The sequence below is a fragment of the Zingiber officinale genome, chromosome 6A (assembly GCF_018446385.1).
Source record: "Zingiber officinale cultivar Zhangliang chromosome 6A, Zo_v1.1, whole genome shotgun sequence".
NCBI classification, from domain to species: Eukaryota; Viridiplantae; Streptophyta; class Magnoliopsida; order Zingiberales; family Zingiberaceae; genus Zingiber; species Zingiber officinale.
Window position 1 is genome coordinate 78,900,584 of NC_055997.1, and position 17,670 is coordinate 78,918,253.

At 41.1% G+C, this 17,670-nt stretch overlaps 1 protein-coding gene and 1 long non-coding RNA gene across 6 annotated transcripts; one reads left to right on the forward strand and one right to left on the reverse strand.

Moving 5' to 3' along the window:
• Positions 1–8,855: 8,855 nt before the first annotated feature.
• On the reverse strand, positions 8,856–12,129 carry LOC121996674 (ATP synthase subunit delta', mitochondrial-like). Its single transcript, XM_042550715.1, has 2 exons — positions 11,768–12,129; positions 8,856–9,417 (listed from the first exon to the last, which is right to left on the reverse strand). Exons 1-2 carry the CDS (start codon positions 12,041–12,043, stop codon positions 9,073–9,075), a joined length of 621 nt encoding a protein of 206 aa, XP_042406649.1. The 5' UTR covers positions 12,044–12,129; the 3' UTR covers positions 8,856–9,072.
• A 246-nt stretch (positions 12,130–12,375) lies between these two features.
• LOC121996675 lies at positions 12,376–16,840 on the forward strand. 5 transcript variants are annotated; one of them, XR_006116138.1, is made up of 5 exons: positions 12,376–12,999; positions 14,629–14,776; positions 15,611–15,659; positions 16,131–16,196; positions 16,292–16,840. It is a non-coding gene; the product is annotated as an uncharacterized LOC121996675 (long non-coding RNA). The 5 variants fall into 5 exon arrangements; XR_006116137.1 differs by having other exon boundaries at positions 15,611–16,196; XR_006116136.1 differs by having other exon boundaries at positions 16,131–16,840.
• The last annotated feature ends 830 nt before the right edge of the window (positions 16,841–17,670 follow it).

The window sequence follows — 17,670 nt, forward strand, 5'->3', positions numbered from 1 at the left end:
GGTACTTGGCCGAGGCGGTCGAACGGTATTGAAGGTGAGTACTTTTGGGTACTTGCTCACAAGTCCTCTTTATTGTCTTCGTCCGGCCGGAGGGTTTACAGTCGCCTGCGCGACTCTCGATTTTTAACGTCGGAGCTCGACGGTCTTCCGCTCGGAGGGTTTATAGTCGTCAGCTCGACTCTCGGTTTTTAACGTCAGAGCTCGACGGTCTTCCGCTCAGAGGGTTTATAGTCGCCGGCTCGACTCTCGATTTTTAACGTCGGAGCTCGACGGTCTTCCGCTCGGAGGGTTTATAGTCGCCGGCTCGACTCTCGATTTTTAACGTCGGAGCTCGACGATCTTTAAGGCTAATTTTAACACTGCCGTTCGGCGAAGATATTTGTCATCTTTTATCATTTTGCTTCCTGCATTACAAGGACATAGGCGACCAAAACATATATAAAATTACATCAGCGCACCTCTTACCCAGCTCGGTACGGCTGGAGATGATTCGCACTCCATGGTCGATCCAGTCGCCATCCGTCTTCATCCTCCAAATAATAAGCACCCGAGCGAAGCTTTTCGACGACTTTGAAGGGGCCCGGCCAAGGAGCCTCCAGTTTGCCAACATCGCCGACCGGCTTTACTTTCTTCCAGACTAGGTCACCGACTTGGAATGCTCTAGGGATCACGCGCCGGTTGTAATTCTGCTTCATCCTCTGCAGGTACGTCATCAGCCGGACGGACGCTCTGGCACGCTCTTCATCGATCAAGTCCAACTCCATGTTCCTCCGCTCGGCATTGTCCTCGTCATAGTTTTGGATCGGACGGACTCGACGCTAACTTCGACCGGAATAACCGCTTCGCCGCCGTACACCAAATGGAATGGCGTGACGCCCGTTCCTTCCTTTGGAGTCGTGCGGATAGCCCATAAGACGCCTGGCAGCTCGTCCACCCAGCTTCCTCCCATGTGGTCCAGTCGAGCCCGAAGAATTCTAAGGATTTCTCTGTTGGTTACTTCCGCTTGGCCATTGCTTTGGGGATACGCCACGGAAGTAAAGTGTTGTTCAATGCCATAACTCTTGCTCCAGTCTTCGAGCTGCTTCCCGGCGAACTGTCGTCCATTATCAGACACGAGCCGACGAGGGATGCCGAAATGACAAATTATATGCTGCCAGATAAACTTCTTGACCATCTGCTCGGTGATCTTGGCTAGTGGCTCGGCCTCCACCCATTTGGAAAAATAGTCGACCGCCACAAGCAGAAACTTGCGCTGACCGGTCGCCATAGGGAACAAACCCACTATATCCATTCCCCACTGATCGAACGGACATGATATGGTAGATGCCTTCATTTCCTCAGCCGGTCGGTGGGAGACGTTGTGATACTTCTGACAGGAAAGTCACGTCGCGACGGTCCGAGCGGCGTCTGCTTGCAGGGTTGGCCAGAAGTATCCGGCCAGCAGGATCTTCTTAGCTAGCGATCGCCCGCCCGGATGCCCTCCGCACGATCCTTGATGCACTTCTTGGAGGATGTACGCCGCGTCTTCCGAGCTCACACATTTCAAAAGCGGGCGGGAGAAAGCCTTCTTGTAGAGTTGGTCTCCGATAAGTGTGAACCGGCCGACTCTCCTTCTTAATAGCTGGGCAGCCTCTCGGTCGGACGATGTCGCACCCGAGCGCAGAAACTCTATGATGACTGTCCTCCAATCGCTCGGAAACGCGAGGCCCTCCATCCGGTCGACGTGTGCCACCAAAGATACTTGTTCAATTGGCTGCTGGATGACGACCGGCGTTATTGAACTTGCGAGTTTGGCTAACTCATCTGCCGCTTGGTTTTCCCCTCGGGGTATCTTCTGGATAATGAATTCTCTGAAATTGGCCTTAAGCTTTTCGAAGGCTTCAGCGTAGAGTTTGAGCCGAGCGTTGTTAATCTCAAAAGTGCCTGAGGGCTGCTGGGCGGCAAGCTGAGAGTCTGAATGGAGTGTTACCCGACCGGCTCCCACATGTCGGGCGGCCTACAAGCCGGCTATAAGGGCCTCATACTCCGCTTCGTTATTTGTAGCTCTATAATCCAGCCGGACGGATAAGTGCATCTTTTCTTCTTGAGGAGAGAGTAATAACACACCAATCCCGCTCCCGAGCCGAGTGGATGATCCGTCCACAAATATTTTTCACATGGCTTCGGGCTCTGGCCTCTGCACTTCGGTGATAAAATCTGCCAAGGACTGCGCCTTTATCGCCGAGTGGGGTTGATACTGAATGTCAAATTTGCTCAGCTCCGTTGTCCATTTGATAAGCCATCCGGACGCTTCTGGGTTCAACAGCACTCTTCCCAAAGGGCTATTTATCCGGACGATGATAGTATGCGCCAAGAAATAGGGGCGAAGTCTTCGAGCGGCGAGGACCAAGGCAAAAGCCAGTTTCTCGAGCCCAGTGTAGCGAGATTTAGCGTCTTTTAATATATGGCTCAAGAAGTACACAGGTTGTTCTTCTCCGCTCGTCCTTACTAATGCAGAGCCTACGGCCAGCTCGGTTGAAGATAAATAGATACAGAGCGGCTCACCCACAGCTGGTTTGGCTAGCACAGGCAGAGAGTTCAAGTACGTCTTCAGCTCTTCGAACGCCCGATCGCATTCTTCATCCCAATGAAACCTGGTAGCCTTGCGCAAAATTTTGAAAAACGGGAGGCTCCGATCGGCCGTCTTCGAGATGAATCTTGACAATGCTGTTATCAGACCGGTCAAGCGTTGTACTTCCCTCAGATTTCTTGAGGGCGGCATATCTTGTAATGCTTTCACCTTGCTGGGATTTGACTCGATGCCCCGCTCGGTCACTATATAGCCCAAGAAACGCCCGTCTTTTGCTCCGAACAGACACTTCTGAGGGTTCAGCTTGACTCCATACTTTCTCAGTGTTCGGAAGGTCTCCTCCATGTCTTTAAAAAGATCGGCTGATCGGACAGACTTGATGAGAATATCGTCCACGTACACCTCCAAATTGCGTCTAATCTGCTCCTTGAACACTTTATTCATCAAGCGCTGGTAGTTCGCCCCTGCGTTCTTCAGTCCGAACGGCATCACATTGTAGCAATATGTGCCGTCGGCTGTAATGAAGCTAACCTTCTCTTGATCTTCTCGGGCGAGCGGCACTTGGTGGTAGCCTTGATAGGCGTCGAGCATGCATATCAACTCGCAGCCGGCTGTGGAGTCCACCAGTTGATCGATCCGGGGTAAAGGATAAAAATCCTTTAGGCATGCTTTGTTGAGATCCCGGAAATCGATGCAAACTCTCCACTTGTTGCTCGGCTTAGAGACTAATACCACGTTCACCAGCCAGCTCGGGAATTGAACCTCGCGTATGTGGCCGGCCTCCAGAAGCTTCTCAACCTCCGCTCGGATTATGGCATTTTGCTCGGCGCTGAAGTCCCTCTTCCTTTGCTTCACTGGCCTAGCGTCCGGTCGAACGTGGAGCTCGTGCTGCGCTATACTTGGCGAAATTCCGGGCAGCTCATGTGTTGACCAAACGAAAACATCACAGTTTCTCTGGAGGCATTTAATCACTTCCTCTTTCTGGCTCGCCTCCAGATCGGCAGCAATGAATGTGGCGGCCTCCGATCGGGTAGGGTGAATCTGCACTTCCTCTTTTTCTTCATACACCAAAGAGGGTGGTTTCTCGGTTATGGCGTTTACCTCGATCCATGGCGCCTTCCGAGCGAAATTTAGTTCAGCTCGGACCATCTCGACGTAGCATCGCCGAGCTGCCAGCTGGTCTCCTCGCACTTCTCCCACTTTATCTTCCACCGGGAACTTGATTTTCTAGTGGAAGGTGGAGACGGCCGCTCGGAACTCGCTGAGCGACGGTCGCCCCAAGATAACGTTGTATGCTAAGGGAGAGTCAACCACGACGAAGTTTGCCTTCCGCGTCCTCCTGAGTGGCTCTTCTCCTAGCGAAATAGCCAGTCGGACCTGTCCGACCGGCAGAACTTCATTGCCCGTAAACCCGTAGAGGGGGGTTGTCATGGGCAGCAGCTCGGCTTGATCAATTTGTAGTTGGTCGAAGACCTTTTTGAATATGATATTGACTGAGCTTCCTGTATCAATGAAAACGCGGTGAATAGTATAGTTAGCTATTATCGCTTTGATGAGGAGAGCGTCGTCATGTGGCACTTCGACTCCCTCCAAGTCTCTGGGCCCGAAACTGATTTCGGGACCGCTCGCCCGTTCTTGGCTACAGCCGATAGCATGAATCTGAAGCTGCCTAACGCTTGCCTTCCTTGCTCTATTGGAGTCGCCTCCGGTCGGCCCGCCAGCAATAATGTTGATTTCGCCTCGGGAAGTGTTACTTCTATTTTCCTCTTCCCGAGTGGATGGCCTAGGCCGCTCCCTAGACATCCGGGGATTGTCCTCACGCCTTGGAGTATGATGTCGTTCGGGAGTCTGTCCTTGTCGCCTGTCGGATATCATCCGATCGGCTTCACGAGGTCGCTGTCGCCTGTCGGATGATGGCGATAGACGGCGGCCACTCCGGGGAACGGGGTGGGCGATCAAGGGAAGGCTTCGGCAATCTCTTGTGTTATGTGTATCGGTCCGATGGAAAGAGCAGAACATGGGGGTCCATATCTTTTTCTTTGGTTTGGGCCGCTCGGCAGCTACCTCTTGGACATGGGACCTCGCATTGTGAGAGCAGACTGCTTCGGCCCGCGGTCCTCTGGGCGGCTCCTGGCGAGTGATAGGCTTCCGCTCGACAGGGGCTAGCCGCTCAGTTGGAACCTCTTTTCTTCGGGCCGCCTGGGCTTCCTCCATGTTGATGTATTCATTGGCCCGGTGTAGCATATGATCGTAGTCCCGGGGCGGCTTCCGAATGAGCGAACGGAAGAAGTCATCGTCCACGAGGCCTTGCGTAAATGCGTTCGTCATTGTCTCTGAGGTAGCCGTTGGAATGTCCATGACCACCTGGTTGAATCGCTGAATATAAGCTCTGAGCGGCTCTCTGGGCTCTTGCTTGATGGCGAACAGGCTGACACTTGTCTTCTGATAATGCCGACTGCTTGCAAAGTGGTGGAGGAAGGCCATGTGGAAGTCTTTGAAACTTATGATGGATCCGTCCGGCAGCCTCCGAAACCACCATTGAGCCGATCCCGAGAGGGTGGTAAGGAAAACCTGACACTTCACTCGATCTGTGTATTGATGAAGGGTAGCTGTGTTGTCAAACTTACCCAAATGATCGTCTGGGTCGGTGGTTCCGTTGTATTCACCGATTGCCGGGGGCATATAGTGCTTTGGCAGAGGGTCCCGCAGGATTGCTTCTGAGAATTGACGGTTGATTCGCTCGGGGGAGGCGTCCGCTCGGGGGGCCTTGCCTTTTCTGTTGTCTCGTATTGAGACTTCATCTGATGAAGATCCTCGATCACGATTAACTGCTGCAGCTTCAGGAGGCGTACGGAATAGGGCCCAATGAAATGGAACCGTGGCATGCGGTGCTTTCGCTCGGCCCCCTGATGCTGATGTTGCTTGCTGCTCAATCCGCTCGGCTTGCGACTTCTCCCTTTGTTGTTCCACAAGCTTAGCTGCTCGTGTCTCGATCAGAGCGTCGAACTCCTCTGTGGAGAGCATCACCGAGTGCGGTCGTCCAGCTTCGTCCATTGCTTCCGCTCGGATGCAGGTGCGTTCCCACAGACGACGCCAAATTGATCCTGTCCGAACGTTGAATCAACGGACGCTGGGCACGTGGCGCTCTCCGAATTGCTGACGTAGATCTCCGACCGGTCGTACGGACCTCCGGCGAACCTGCAAGGAAGTCGGGCCGGGAAGGGGTTCCCGGCGACGACCCTCCGACGCTCAAGTCAGGCAAGTGGACAACAAAGAGGTGGCTTCGAATATGCCAGAGTAGGCGTACCTCCGGCGAAGTGTGAGGCTCCTTATATAGAGCTGTGAAGAGTCTCACGCACACATACCGAAGCAAATACGTGCCCTCTAACCATACCTCAGTATGGGCTTGTCAGAAGAGCTTACCTGACACCATACTGCTACAGTCCGAGCACATCTCTGATGGGACAGCGGAACCCTCTGTCGTAAGATCCTGTGTATGGCCTGGTCGTTGAACATACCTGCTGTCAGAAGATGTTCCCTTGTCCTTTTGTCTCTTCTTACCCCATTCCGAGCGTCCGGCCGGTCGGCCCTCCCCTCACGTCCGGCCGGTCGTATGTGCTGGTCCGCTCGGGAGATTCCTGATCGTGTGCTCTGCTGACTGTTCACAGTAATGCTACTTTATGCCTTCGGCCGAGCGGACTCTCCTATCGGCCCGGCAACCTATTCCCCATGAGCGTCGGAGACCCGACTCCCCGTCGGGTTGTTTTTGATTCTGCTGAGACCCCGTTCGGCCGACCGGTCTCCCCTTCTCCGGTCGGCCGTTTGACCCTTTGACTTTCACATGGCGTTGACTTCCCTCAGAAGGGGGTCCCTATTCTTACCGCCGGATCAGGGAGGATAAAAATGGGTTGGTGTGGGCAGGCGATTCCTTCGTCCCTTGCTTTCCTTCTTGTTCCTGACGCATAAATTTTCCATGTTTCATCTTCATCCTTATTATTATCTTCGGATGCATACTGATTATTATCTTCCACTGTCAATACTTATATTAAATTAAATTAAAAATCTCACCACATTACATACGGGAGTTTAAAAAATTTATGGTCTCGAATCGTATTATGATTTTTGATTTATTTTAATAGCCAGTCAAAAATTTTCGTAGACTTATAAATCCTTTTAAGGATTAATTGATTGTAAGAGTTGGTATGCTCGATACCATACCTGGATTATTAAAAATATATATATTAAACTAAATTAAAATAATATTAACGTTTATTTACGAGCTTTGTGTTATTAGTTAATCATTTTTTTCTTATCACAAATACATATATGTCAAGCAAAACAATCCACTATTAATTTATTACGTTAGAAATTTCTTAGGGATCTGTCAGGGATTTAGAAAAACAATCCACTATACAAGCCCAACTTATCAAACACTTGTATTGTTTAATATTTTAATTAGCTAAGATTATTAAATTTCAACTTAACTAATGACATCTTGATAGATTTGACAATGTTAATTCACTAGAAGATTGAAATGCTTTTATTATGATTTTTCCCCACAAATAATGAGAGTACTATTTTAACTAATATTGTTTTAGAATGTGTGTCATATTTTATTATATTTTATTTATTGTTTATTGTTTATTGTTTATAATTAGTGACTAGGCTTTGTCAGATTAATTTTAGAGAACATGACCTTCTTGTTAGTTTATTTATGAAATAAATCTGAAAACACAACTTACCCAGATTTAAATGTAGACATTTAGAATATTTATCCATATTAAGATTCAATCTCTAATCTTCTTATTTATTCTTTTAAGTGTTTCATCATTCATGGTAAAAAGTTACGAGGAAAAAACTCTTATAAAAAAATAATTTGTTTGGAATTTAATTAGCACCTAATCTTTCAATAATTACAATGCCATAGTTTTCCTAAAAGAAAATCCATCACATCATCGTCATCAAAATGTATGAATCATGAGAGGCCACAATTTGACGAGGAAAAGGAAGTTGAAAGAAGATATTTTTATATCAACTTTCTTCTTAAATTAATTTGGAACACTAATTAAACTTGGAGTTAATAAAATATACACATTCAAGGAAAGAAACCATAACTCATTGACCCATTTGTATTTTGTGTTTTTAGTTTTTTTTCCTTGAAGTTGTCCATAAGTTGACTAATAGTACTTCATAAAATATATACATTCAAAGAAAGAAAATATAAATAATTTTCTAAATTACTTTTTAAGACACATATTTTGATATTTAAATCCATTCTAATATTCTTAGACAGTTCAATTTTATCACTCCAAATAAAAAACTCTTACTAATAGGACATAATGATTTCTTTTTTGGTTTAAATAAAAAGTACCTGTTTTATTTGGGTAGGTTAGATTTTTTTTTAAAAAAAAAAAAAAAGAAAGAAAATTAGCCATCCTATAGTTTTGTTGGCATATTTTAAATATGTACAACACTATTTAAAACATAATAGTTCTATCATTTCTACTCAGATGAAGAATAATTAGCCATCCAATATGTTTTATAATTAATTAAAAAAAATGCCACCCAATTCATTCTTATGTTTCACAATTCCAAATAGTCCCTATCTATACAAACCAGTTCAGCTACAAAAGCTATCTAGTCTGTTGAATTTATGCACAAGCATGTATCACTAGTAACAATGCGGATCTTGTCATAGACAAGACGTGTCGTAACAAAATGCGATATTCATATCAATATAAAACTATCTAAAGTAATATAAAATTTATTGTGAACTATTTGTTTGTATCAAACAGATTTTCCACAAAAGTTTGGTCCTCTATCAACTAGTTTTTGATAAGCAGTCACCAAGAGAAATTACAATAAGAAAAAAACATGAAGTAGGCTAAATGACAGATATGCGAGGAAACAAAGGTCGAAACACCCCAAATATTTTCCTTTAAGATAAAAAAATTGAGCCCAACACGATAACACAATTCAGTCCTTGTGTAACAGAAAACACATGATATAATATAAAACACACTTTGCATCACTTCATGTTGACTTGATGACAGAGCATCATAACAAGTCTAAAGATCAATCCAAAACACTATCCTGGTGAATTCCCCTTTAAGCAAAAGTTCCACAAATCACCAATTTCTAAATCCCTCGAAAACTTTGGCAAATAGACTGAGTGATCAAACACAATAAACCTGACCTCGCCTAGTGGGAAAAGGCTTGGTTGTTGTTGTTGTTATCAAACACAACAAAAATGGGATTGAAACAACATAAAAGAATCTGACAAATCTTCATCAACATGATATTAAGCATTTATGACTGATAAATCTGAAAAAATAGAAACACAGAAAGCCAAAACAACTCACAATCCTACTGCGGTATCACAATGAAGTTGCCAGAGTACAATGCGATTGCAGCAGAAAGTAAAATTTATTTAACAAGTTTTCTTTCAGCTTGTGCAGGAGTTTGACTTCTCTTTGTGCTCAAAATGGGAATGGAGAATAACATCAACCAGATAGTGCTGCATTTAATGCACTATGAACATCAACACCAATCTGTGCTTCAGCCTTTTCCAAATCGGTTGTAGCTGAGTTCAGCTTCTGGGTGAAATCAGCTAGTCCTTTTTGGACCAGAGTTGGATCAATATTATCGAGAGGAGCAGCCTCAACTGCAATTATATCTGTAACTGAGTTAGGATGGATGAATGCAAACCCACTGCTAACAAAGTATTTGGTAACATCATTCCCCTCGTGTACAGATAGAACACCGGGCTTCAGCTCTGCAATGGTGGCTACATGTCCAGGCAAAACACCCATTTGCCCTGTAGTTGCAGGGACAATGACCATATCAACCTGAAAATAGTCGAGTTTTGAAGCACCAAATGAAAAATAGTTAACACACTTAGCAGCTTAAATAATATACTAGAATTTATACACCACCTAAACTTCATAAATTCATGCACTCGAAAAACATCAATGGATGCGCCAAGCATTTAGAATATAGCAATCAATAAATAATAGTTGATCATAAATATTTCAGAGAATCCCAGCTTGATGATAATGATGATGATGATAGAGTGCTCCATGGCACAATAAACACCTTCTACCCAACACCATCAGCACCTTATTTTTTCATAGCCGATGAAATCATTTCAAAGTGTGGAGTAAAGCTGTCTATGTTTACATAAACCGTGCTATTCAGTTATTGATCCCATCTAATGAAGACAATGGAATTTTAAATTAATTACTGTTGTCTAGGAGATTTGAGCCTATTCAGTTATTGATCCCATCTAATGAAGGCTATGGAATTTCACATTAATTATAGTTGTCTAGGAGATTCAAGCCTCTGGACCATTTATAACAATAAATGTTAAACTCTACCATTTGAACTAGCCTCATCTAAGGATATTATGATACTAACCATATGTAAAGAATTACATTTAAGAATTGGCACATTTGTGTTGTTTTTTGCAAGCAACTATTGTCTTTGGTAGTTGGTCATGGAACAATACATGTTTCAAAGGAAAGCTTCCTGACTAGTAAAAATATTCACTCTAGGATCAGATATGCCAAAAAAAATTCAAAATAAATTATCACAATCTGGTATCAAGGAATGCCTAAAAAGAAAATATCCTTGAAGGTTATTACAAATTATCCGATATTGCGTACAATTGCTAAAGGATGCAAGTCTTATGAGGAAAAAAGGTGTTGGTTGGATAAATACATAGGCTGTAGATTCGAAAGAAGCACTGAGAAACTGGAAAGTACAGATAAAAGATAAGTGCAAAATGTGGAATAAATAAGACATCCTTATTTTAATGCTCCATATACTCACACACTGCACATCAATCAGTAGAATTTTCACAGGCGCAAGATATCTCTTAGTAAACTTCTAGTGATTGATATGCCAAAAGTAATTGTTACCATAATCACCAGAAGCCCACCTATTCATGTATTCTACGATCAGCACTCATGTATTCTCAGCTGTCCATGAAGAAAAACTTAACTGGCAGCCTTACGAGACTAATCAGATTGGATATGGAAAGCCTTCTAAAGTTGACAAATTTCCTCTTCAGCTCTAGTTCATACTTCATAATATATACAACATAATAAGTTGCAAGGGCTATGTAGTCTATAAATTAACCATGAAAATTATATCCTCCTTGTTTCTCTCTGTTGAGTAGGAGATTTCGTAGTTCCAACAAAATATGAATTAATTTATATTCACAAAGAAATTTTCCACTATGTTGAGTAAGATTTTATGTAGTTCACAAAAATGTAAATTTATTTTAAATTCACAAAAACTTCCTTCTAGCAAATGTGCCAAGGTAGAAATTATGAAAAAGGTTCTACTGATTGAATATGCATAAAATTCCTAAGGCATCAATTCTATGCAACCTTTTTCCAAGTTTGAATTAGACCTGGAAGCTAGTCTGAGATGAAAGTCTACAATGTCCATGCTGAGCAACAAAGTAACGCATAGTCAAAGAAATATTGATTTCATAGAATGTTATGGACTTCTGCAGCATGAGTTATTTCCCTAAAAGGGAAGGCACACTTAAACCACAAACTTTATACCTAGAAAAATATTGCCTCCTGTAATATTACAGATGTTCAGAAAAAAAAAAAGTCAGTGCGGAATTTTGATCCCTCTGTTAAGGACACAAATCCATTACTTTGTGCAGTACTTACTCCAGAGACAGTTTAATTGGCAGATTAACATCAAAAAAGAAATTAACAAGTCTAAATTAATCAAGCCTTCCACAGTCCATACCTCTGAAGCAAACATATCAATCACAAACAAGCATCTATTTAGCATTCCAGTTTTTTGTTTTGCAGAAATACAGAAATTGTCAAGCTTCAAATCAACCCCATACTAAGATTGTCTGAGAACAATCAAAAGATGGGCAATCAAATATGAGTCGTTCCTATCAAAACAATTCATTTACAACTTGAGATCAACAGGATTGTTCAAAGCTGCATTATTTCATGTATTTCTAAAGATAGACTTTATCCAGTACCAGAAAATCATCATCATGTATCCACTTGAATCCTTGAACAATTATCAAGTAGACTTCAGTTAAAAACTATCAGATCCTATAACGTGCAAATCAAATGGATCAATATAAACAGGACCAACCAAATAACAGAGTGAAACCCTAGGTGAGATGTACGTAGATCTATCAAGGACGGAAGGGCAAACCTCCTTATTGGCGATCTCGGATTGGTAAGGGAGGACGAAATTGACTGTGAGCTTGGTGGGTATGGAAGGAGAGGCGGCGGGGCGGGGCTTCATGAAGGCCAAAGGCGTCTTGGGAGGGTCAACATTGGGAGCCACCTTCCGCCAGGCCTCCACGAACGCCGTGTCCTCCGTTGGGGCGGCCGGGAGGTCGGTCGAGAATGGGCGGGCGGCTGCGGCGCTACGACGACCGCCTCCGGCGATGATGCGGTTCAGGAGGCACGGGGCGCGGCGATACATGGCTGGCTGCTGCTGCTCGCTCGATGGATGCGGAATTGGACGATCCAAAAAGGCAGTAACACTCTGCGATTTCAATTCTTGGTCCGGCGTAATATAACGCAAGCCCACGGTAGATTAGATCAACTGTCTCCATCAAGCCACCAATGGAAAAACAAATCCTAATCATTAGTTATCATCGAGGTCACACTACGGGTCCCTGATAATCCACCGATAGTAAGTCGTATTTTCCTGTTTCGTGTCCCATATGTATGTCTAGAAACTACTATGAACCCACTAATTAGGCTTTGTGAAGGCCCAATATTTAGCCCAGTTGATGGCTATGCCTCGTACGGAGTGTCTTCCCGCAAACCGGACGGGAGCGACGCCGGCCAAGGGTGGCGATGGCGGTGGTGGCGTTCGTGAAGGCGGAGTGCCCATCCCTCGCAGAATCCCAATAGCTGGATTACATATCGTACTTTCCCTCCATCTCTTGTTTGCCGCTCCTATCATCGTTCATCACATCCACTTCCACTTCAACGACTTATCCCTTGGAAGAAGGGAACGATTTTCTTCCTGTTTCATCGCGTTTGCAGTCTCGATTTACTCAGCACCTTCTCTTTGTCGCGGCGCCATTTTGCTTATACCTCCTGAGGCATTGCTATAGGGGGTAGCCTGTCGAAGGCGATGGGAAGGTTTCTTACTATTGGCGCCGCCGTGGGAGATGTCTTTTCAGTGCATTTGGTCCATTCTCTACTATGTACATGTGGTTTGTTAATTCTTGTATCGAGTTAGTTCTGATCTGCACTTCACTGAAAAAAAGTGATTGGAAAATTTGATCTTTGGTATGCGGATTCATAATCTACATGCATAAAGCTTTCTTGTATTTTGTTGCAATGACCACAGAAGGTTGAAGAAAGTTTCTGGCAAGTTGGCGTTTTCCTTCCTTGGTCTGTTGGGATCAAAATTAATCAGAGAAGGTATAACGTGTGGTTAGATGAACTATTTTAAGTGTGAAGTCTGAATTTTTTTATGCAGGACTTTGTATTCATATAAACCATGCAAATTAGATTGTATGTTTTCAAATGCCCATTAAGATTTACGGAGCCCTCAATCTGATAACCTCATGAATGTAGAATATTTTAGCATTTATTCTACATCCAGTTCTCTCATTTGGTGCTCAACATATTCTTTGAGAAGACATAGCTTTAGAACTTTAGGCTCAAGTGAGAAAGCAGAAGTACATCTTGATTGGATTATAGGTATTAGGAAGAGATTCAAGATTTCAAGTGAATGTAGGTATTGATGTTTGCAATTTGTATTTCTTCATGTCATGACATTATGTTAGGAATTGATCAAGTTTTTCCTCGTCTTCGATTTCAACAATTGAGTGCCTACTTGAAGTTATTAAAAAAATCTTGTTTAGATTATTCGTGATTACCAGTTAATAGTTGATACTTACATAGATCAAATGTTAACTACCACCATTGCTTGCAAATTGCTAGACAACTACTATCTCTCTATTTAACTCTGTCCAAGATTGTTTTACTTGTAATGTTCTTAAATCAATTTTAGTTACCTCATCTTGAGTTTTTTTTTTATAATATAAAAAAATCTTCCTCTACCCCTCATTCCTTTAATTATAATCAGGCAAACATCTAATTATAATATTTACCAGCCGTCTTTGAACTATTTATTTTGTTTGGCATATCTCAATTTCTCACCAAGGCCTTCCAAAGATGCACTAAAACGCTTGATCAGAAGGACTGCTTAAGCCTTCACCTGTGTCTTCTATAATTTTAATTAGTAGTTTGGACGATGTGAGAGTTATTTCTTGCTGCCAATATATATGCTAAAAACACATTTTGTGAATGAAGTTTATGTTTCTGTTTCTATTTGACCAAGATTGTATATGTTGTCTCACATCATCATAATCCTCATGACAGTCATTGTAAATTTGGGGTCGGTAGGATGAAACTTTTCCCTTGATTGAATTTTCTTCAAGGCTATATCATTTGTCATATTCATTTCAGTTAAATCATTTTTTGTAGATTTACTGAAGTTCTTTTCAATTTCCTCCAACCTCTTACACCTACTCTATTTGATTTAATTCTATAGCCACATAATCTATTGGTTACCTTTAAATATCTTTATGCCATCTCAATCTATTTTTTTTTCCATTTTTTCATTTATTTGAACTACACCTAATTGCCCTTGAGTAATATTTTATTTTTACCCTATCTAGTAGCTCCGCACGTCCAAGTCAGTATTCTCATTTTTGTCACACTAAACTTTTTGAACACATTGATGTATTCATAATAACTGTAAGTAAATAAATTGTCTTCATAAAACTATTTTGATAGTCCTTTTGTGCTGCAGTTGCTTCTTATATGCCTATGCATCTCTATTTATATAAACCTGAATCTTAGAGCCTTTTCTGATAGTATCTTTGATGAGTGATCTGTTCTTTGATTTTGCAACTAAATGCATTTCCTTTATAGCATGGTATTTTCATGTTAATCCATGTTTTTCTCTACTACTTTAGACCTAGATATATCCTACGGAGACACATACCTTCCTCATATGAATTGACTTTTCCTCTATTTCAGTTTACGTGTTGTTCCTGCACTAACTAAAGACTAAAGTTCACGTGCTTTGGATAAGAAGCAATCATTTACCAGATTATTTGGATTGTTATCTTGGGATTTCTGGACCTGGAGTTATGGGGTCACCAACTGGACCCACATATTTTTGGAAGTAGGTTTTGATGTCTGCCTCAATGCTGTGGAATTTTTAAAGTCTATATAGCACGGTCTTCACTTCTTGTATAAATTGTGATGTGACCTTTTACCTTAGAATATTTTGTGTTTTCTATAAGTAAATTATATAGGCATAGACTTTGTTAGAGAACTAGAAAATCTGAACTCAACCTTCAAAGAAGTGAAGGTTCTTTGATGGTTGACATGCGTAATTCACTTCATAGACTTGTAACTTCTATATAATTGCATACACATCACCTTCAACTGTGGAACTAGTAAGCTCCTTTGACCTATTGAAGTATTTCTTTTGTTTTTTTTCCTAATTGCATAGAGATGAAGGGAAGATCTTCACTGATTTGCATGATTGTTTGTTGCAATTTTGATACTTAAATTTCTATACAATCTGAAAGAGTGTGAGTGTGGAGTCACCTAATTATCTAATGCATCAGATTTTTAAAAGTTTGAGAAGTATGACTAGTATCTGCTCACATATAAGTTAGACACTAGAATAATGTCATTATTCATTGAAAGTTTTGGAAATAGTCTTGACAATCGAAAAATTGATTTACAGCGGTTTTGCTTAATAGTATACTGTAATAACTTTATTTCAAGAGTCAAACTGCAGCACTAACTTCCACACTGCAGCTGATCAAATGTTTAAACTGTGTACTTGCGATTCCTCAATATTGTCCTTGGACCTTGGCCTTTGTGTAAGCTTGAGACAAGCTCAGTATGTAATAACCTGAGACAGACAATAAATTAAGTCACGAATAGTTTGATTTACAGCATTCTGTTGCAGCAGAAGATAACAATTATTTGCTTTTGTTTGCAGGAAGAGCATGCTTTGCTTCCTCTTTGTATTCATCTGCACGAAAAGCTTTGTAAGTACAGGAAAAGCAATCATTTTATTAATCTATCATACGATTTGTTTATATAGTTTTTGTTCTTGCTTCATTATGAAGCCTAGAAGGAACCAAAATGGTAACGAAAGCAAAAAATATCCACTAGTGAACAGACCATCATGACAGTATATGGAGGAGAGCAAATACCTAGATCGACCCTGCTAATGAACTAGTTTGAATTTAGATACCCTATTCAATTATTATTGGTTGAAATCTCACAATTTAATCCGAAAATCTCACAAAAATGATTTTATCAAATTAAGTGGGTGTGATATGCTGAGTAACTATAATTTTAAACAAATTCTGAAATAGATTACTGAGCATGATTAGGTACGCGAACTCAACTTGAACAACTTGGATATTCATTGCTTTTTCATTAGAATATTTAGCTTATGAAGCTAAAAATTTAGTTTAAATTAATTTCTTAAGAAGTTTCAGTCGATATAATAGGAGACAACAAAGTTAACCTTTCCTATAAAAGAAGCCTTGTTGGAGCAGTCAAGTAGCAAATTAAAGGTCAGGCATGAATGACTCTGTGGTATCATGCTTTTGGTGAAAAAAAGACTTTTTGTATCTTTTTGTGCCCCACTAACTAGCATTTACCATGACAGAGAGAAAGGCTGGTTCCATCTGCAGTGTACTCATGATGGCTTTCATTTGTTTTACATAAAACCTAGTAGATATGTCTGCAAGCCAAGAATCTGATGAAGATGCAGCAGTTCAAATATTTCTTCATGAATATATTTCAGGTTCAATCTCTGATCACAAAACAAATGTTTCATTCCAAGGAAGACTGAACACTTTTTCTCAGATTCACTTATCATTTAACTCTACAATTAGAGGCTTTCTTTTGGCATACCTTTTCCATCCTGACAGTACTCGTAAATCAGATTAGGGGTTGAAAATTTTTTTTTTTCTTTCAAATATTCATGACCATTGGACCTATTTAATTTGAGTTTGAATACTCATTAAGTATGGAATGAGTTTAAGCAAAATGATAAATGCTCGACATTGGTATGGAACAGGCTTGGAAGTGCATACTTGGATGGATAGTTTAAATATTTACATATTTGCGAATTTGTAAATGTTCCTCATATGTCGAGCATTTCATTGTTTGAGCTTGACTTTCAATCAATTTTTATTCACTTTTGGATCTCATTGTTGTAGTTGGTCATCAATAACTAACCATTTTTGTACGCATTTTGCCCCTCCAGATAGTTTTATATATTTTTGGGTATATTTTAATGTTTAAGTGAAATTTAATTTTTTAGGTATATTTTAAGTTTCAAGTGAAATTTAATTGATTTTTAATATTTAATCAGCTGATTTTGTGAAAAGGAGAGTCGGCCCATAATACAAAAAAGGAAAATAAAAAAAAAACTCAATTAAATGTGAGGAGGCTTGCATGAGAAGTTATATTTGTCTTCTTTTTGTTTGAAAGACACACACGACAAAGAGGTGGAGGGAAGGGGAAGCCGACAGAAAAGGAGTAAAAAAATTTTCTTTGTGTGAAACTGCTCTCCTAACTCTCCATCCATAAGATTTTTTTTTTATTTTCTTAACTCTTCTAAATTCTATTTAAGTTTTTATCTATTTACATTGAGTTGTAAATTGTAATTTGCATTCAGATTTGATTATTCGTGAGTTGAACAATAGTACTAGATAAATGGAGAAATTTCTCAAAAGAAAATCTCTAACTATTGAATTTTCGCACCCCTTAATCAAATTAGGGTTATTGATTTTGAAATCCTTCCAACAGACCCTGGACAACGATTAACAATATGAAGTTACTATGCTAATGACATGGATCAAGTGCGAAAGATGTATTTATTAAAGGGACTTTGTCAGTCTATTCTTCATGACTTTCCATAAACTGGAATAAGAAAGGTAAAAAGAAAGTTTGTTGTAAATTGATTTCAAAAATATCCTGATTAATTGGAATATAGCATATCTAAAGATAGTGCATATTGTTTATATTGTTATCTTTTTA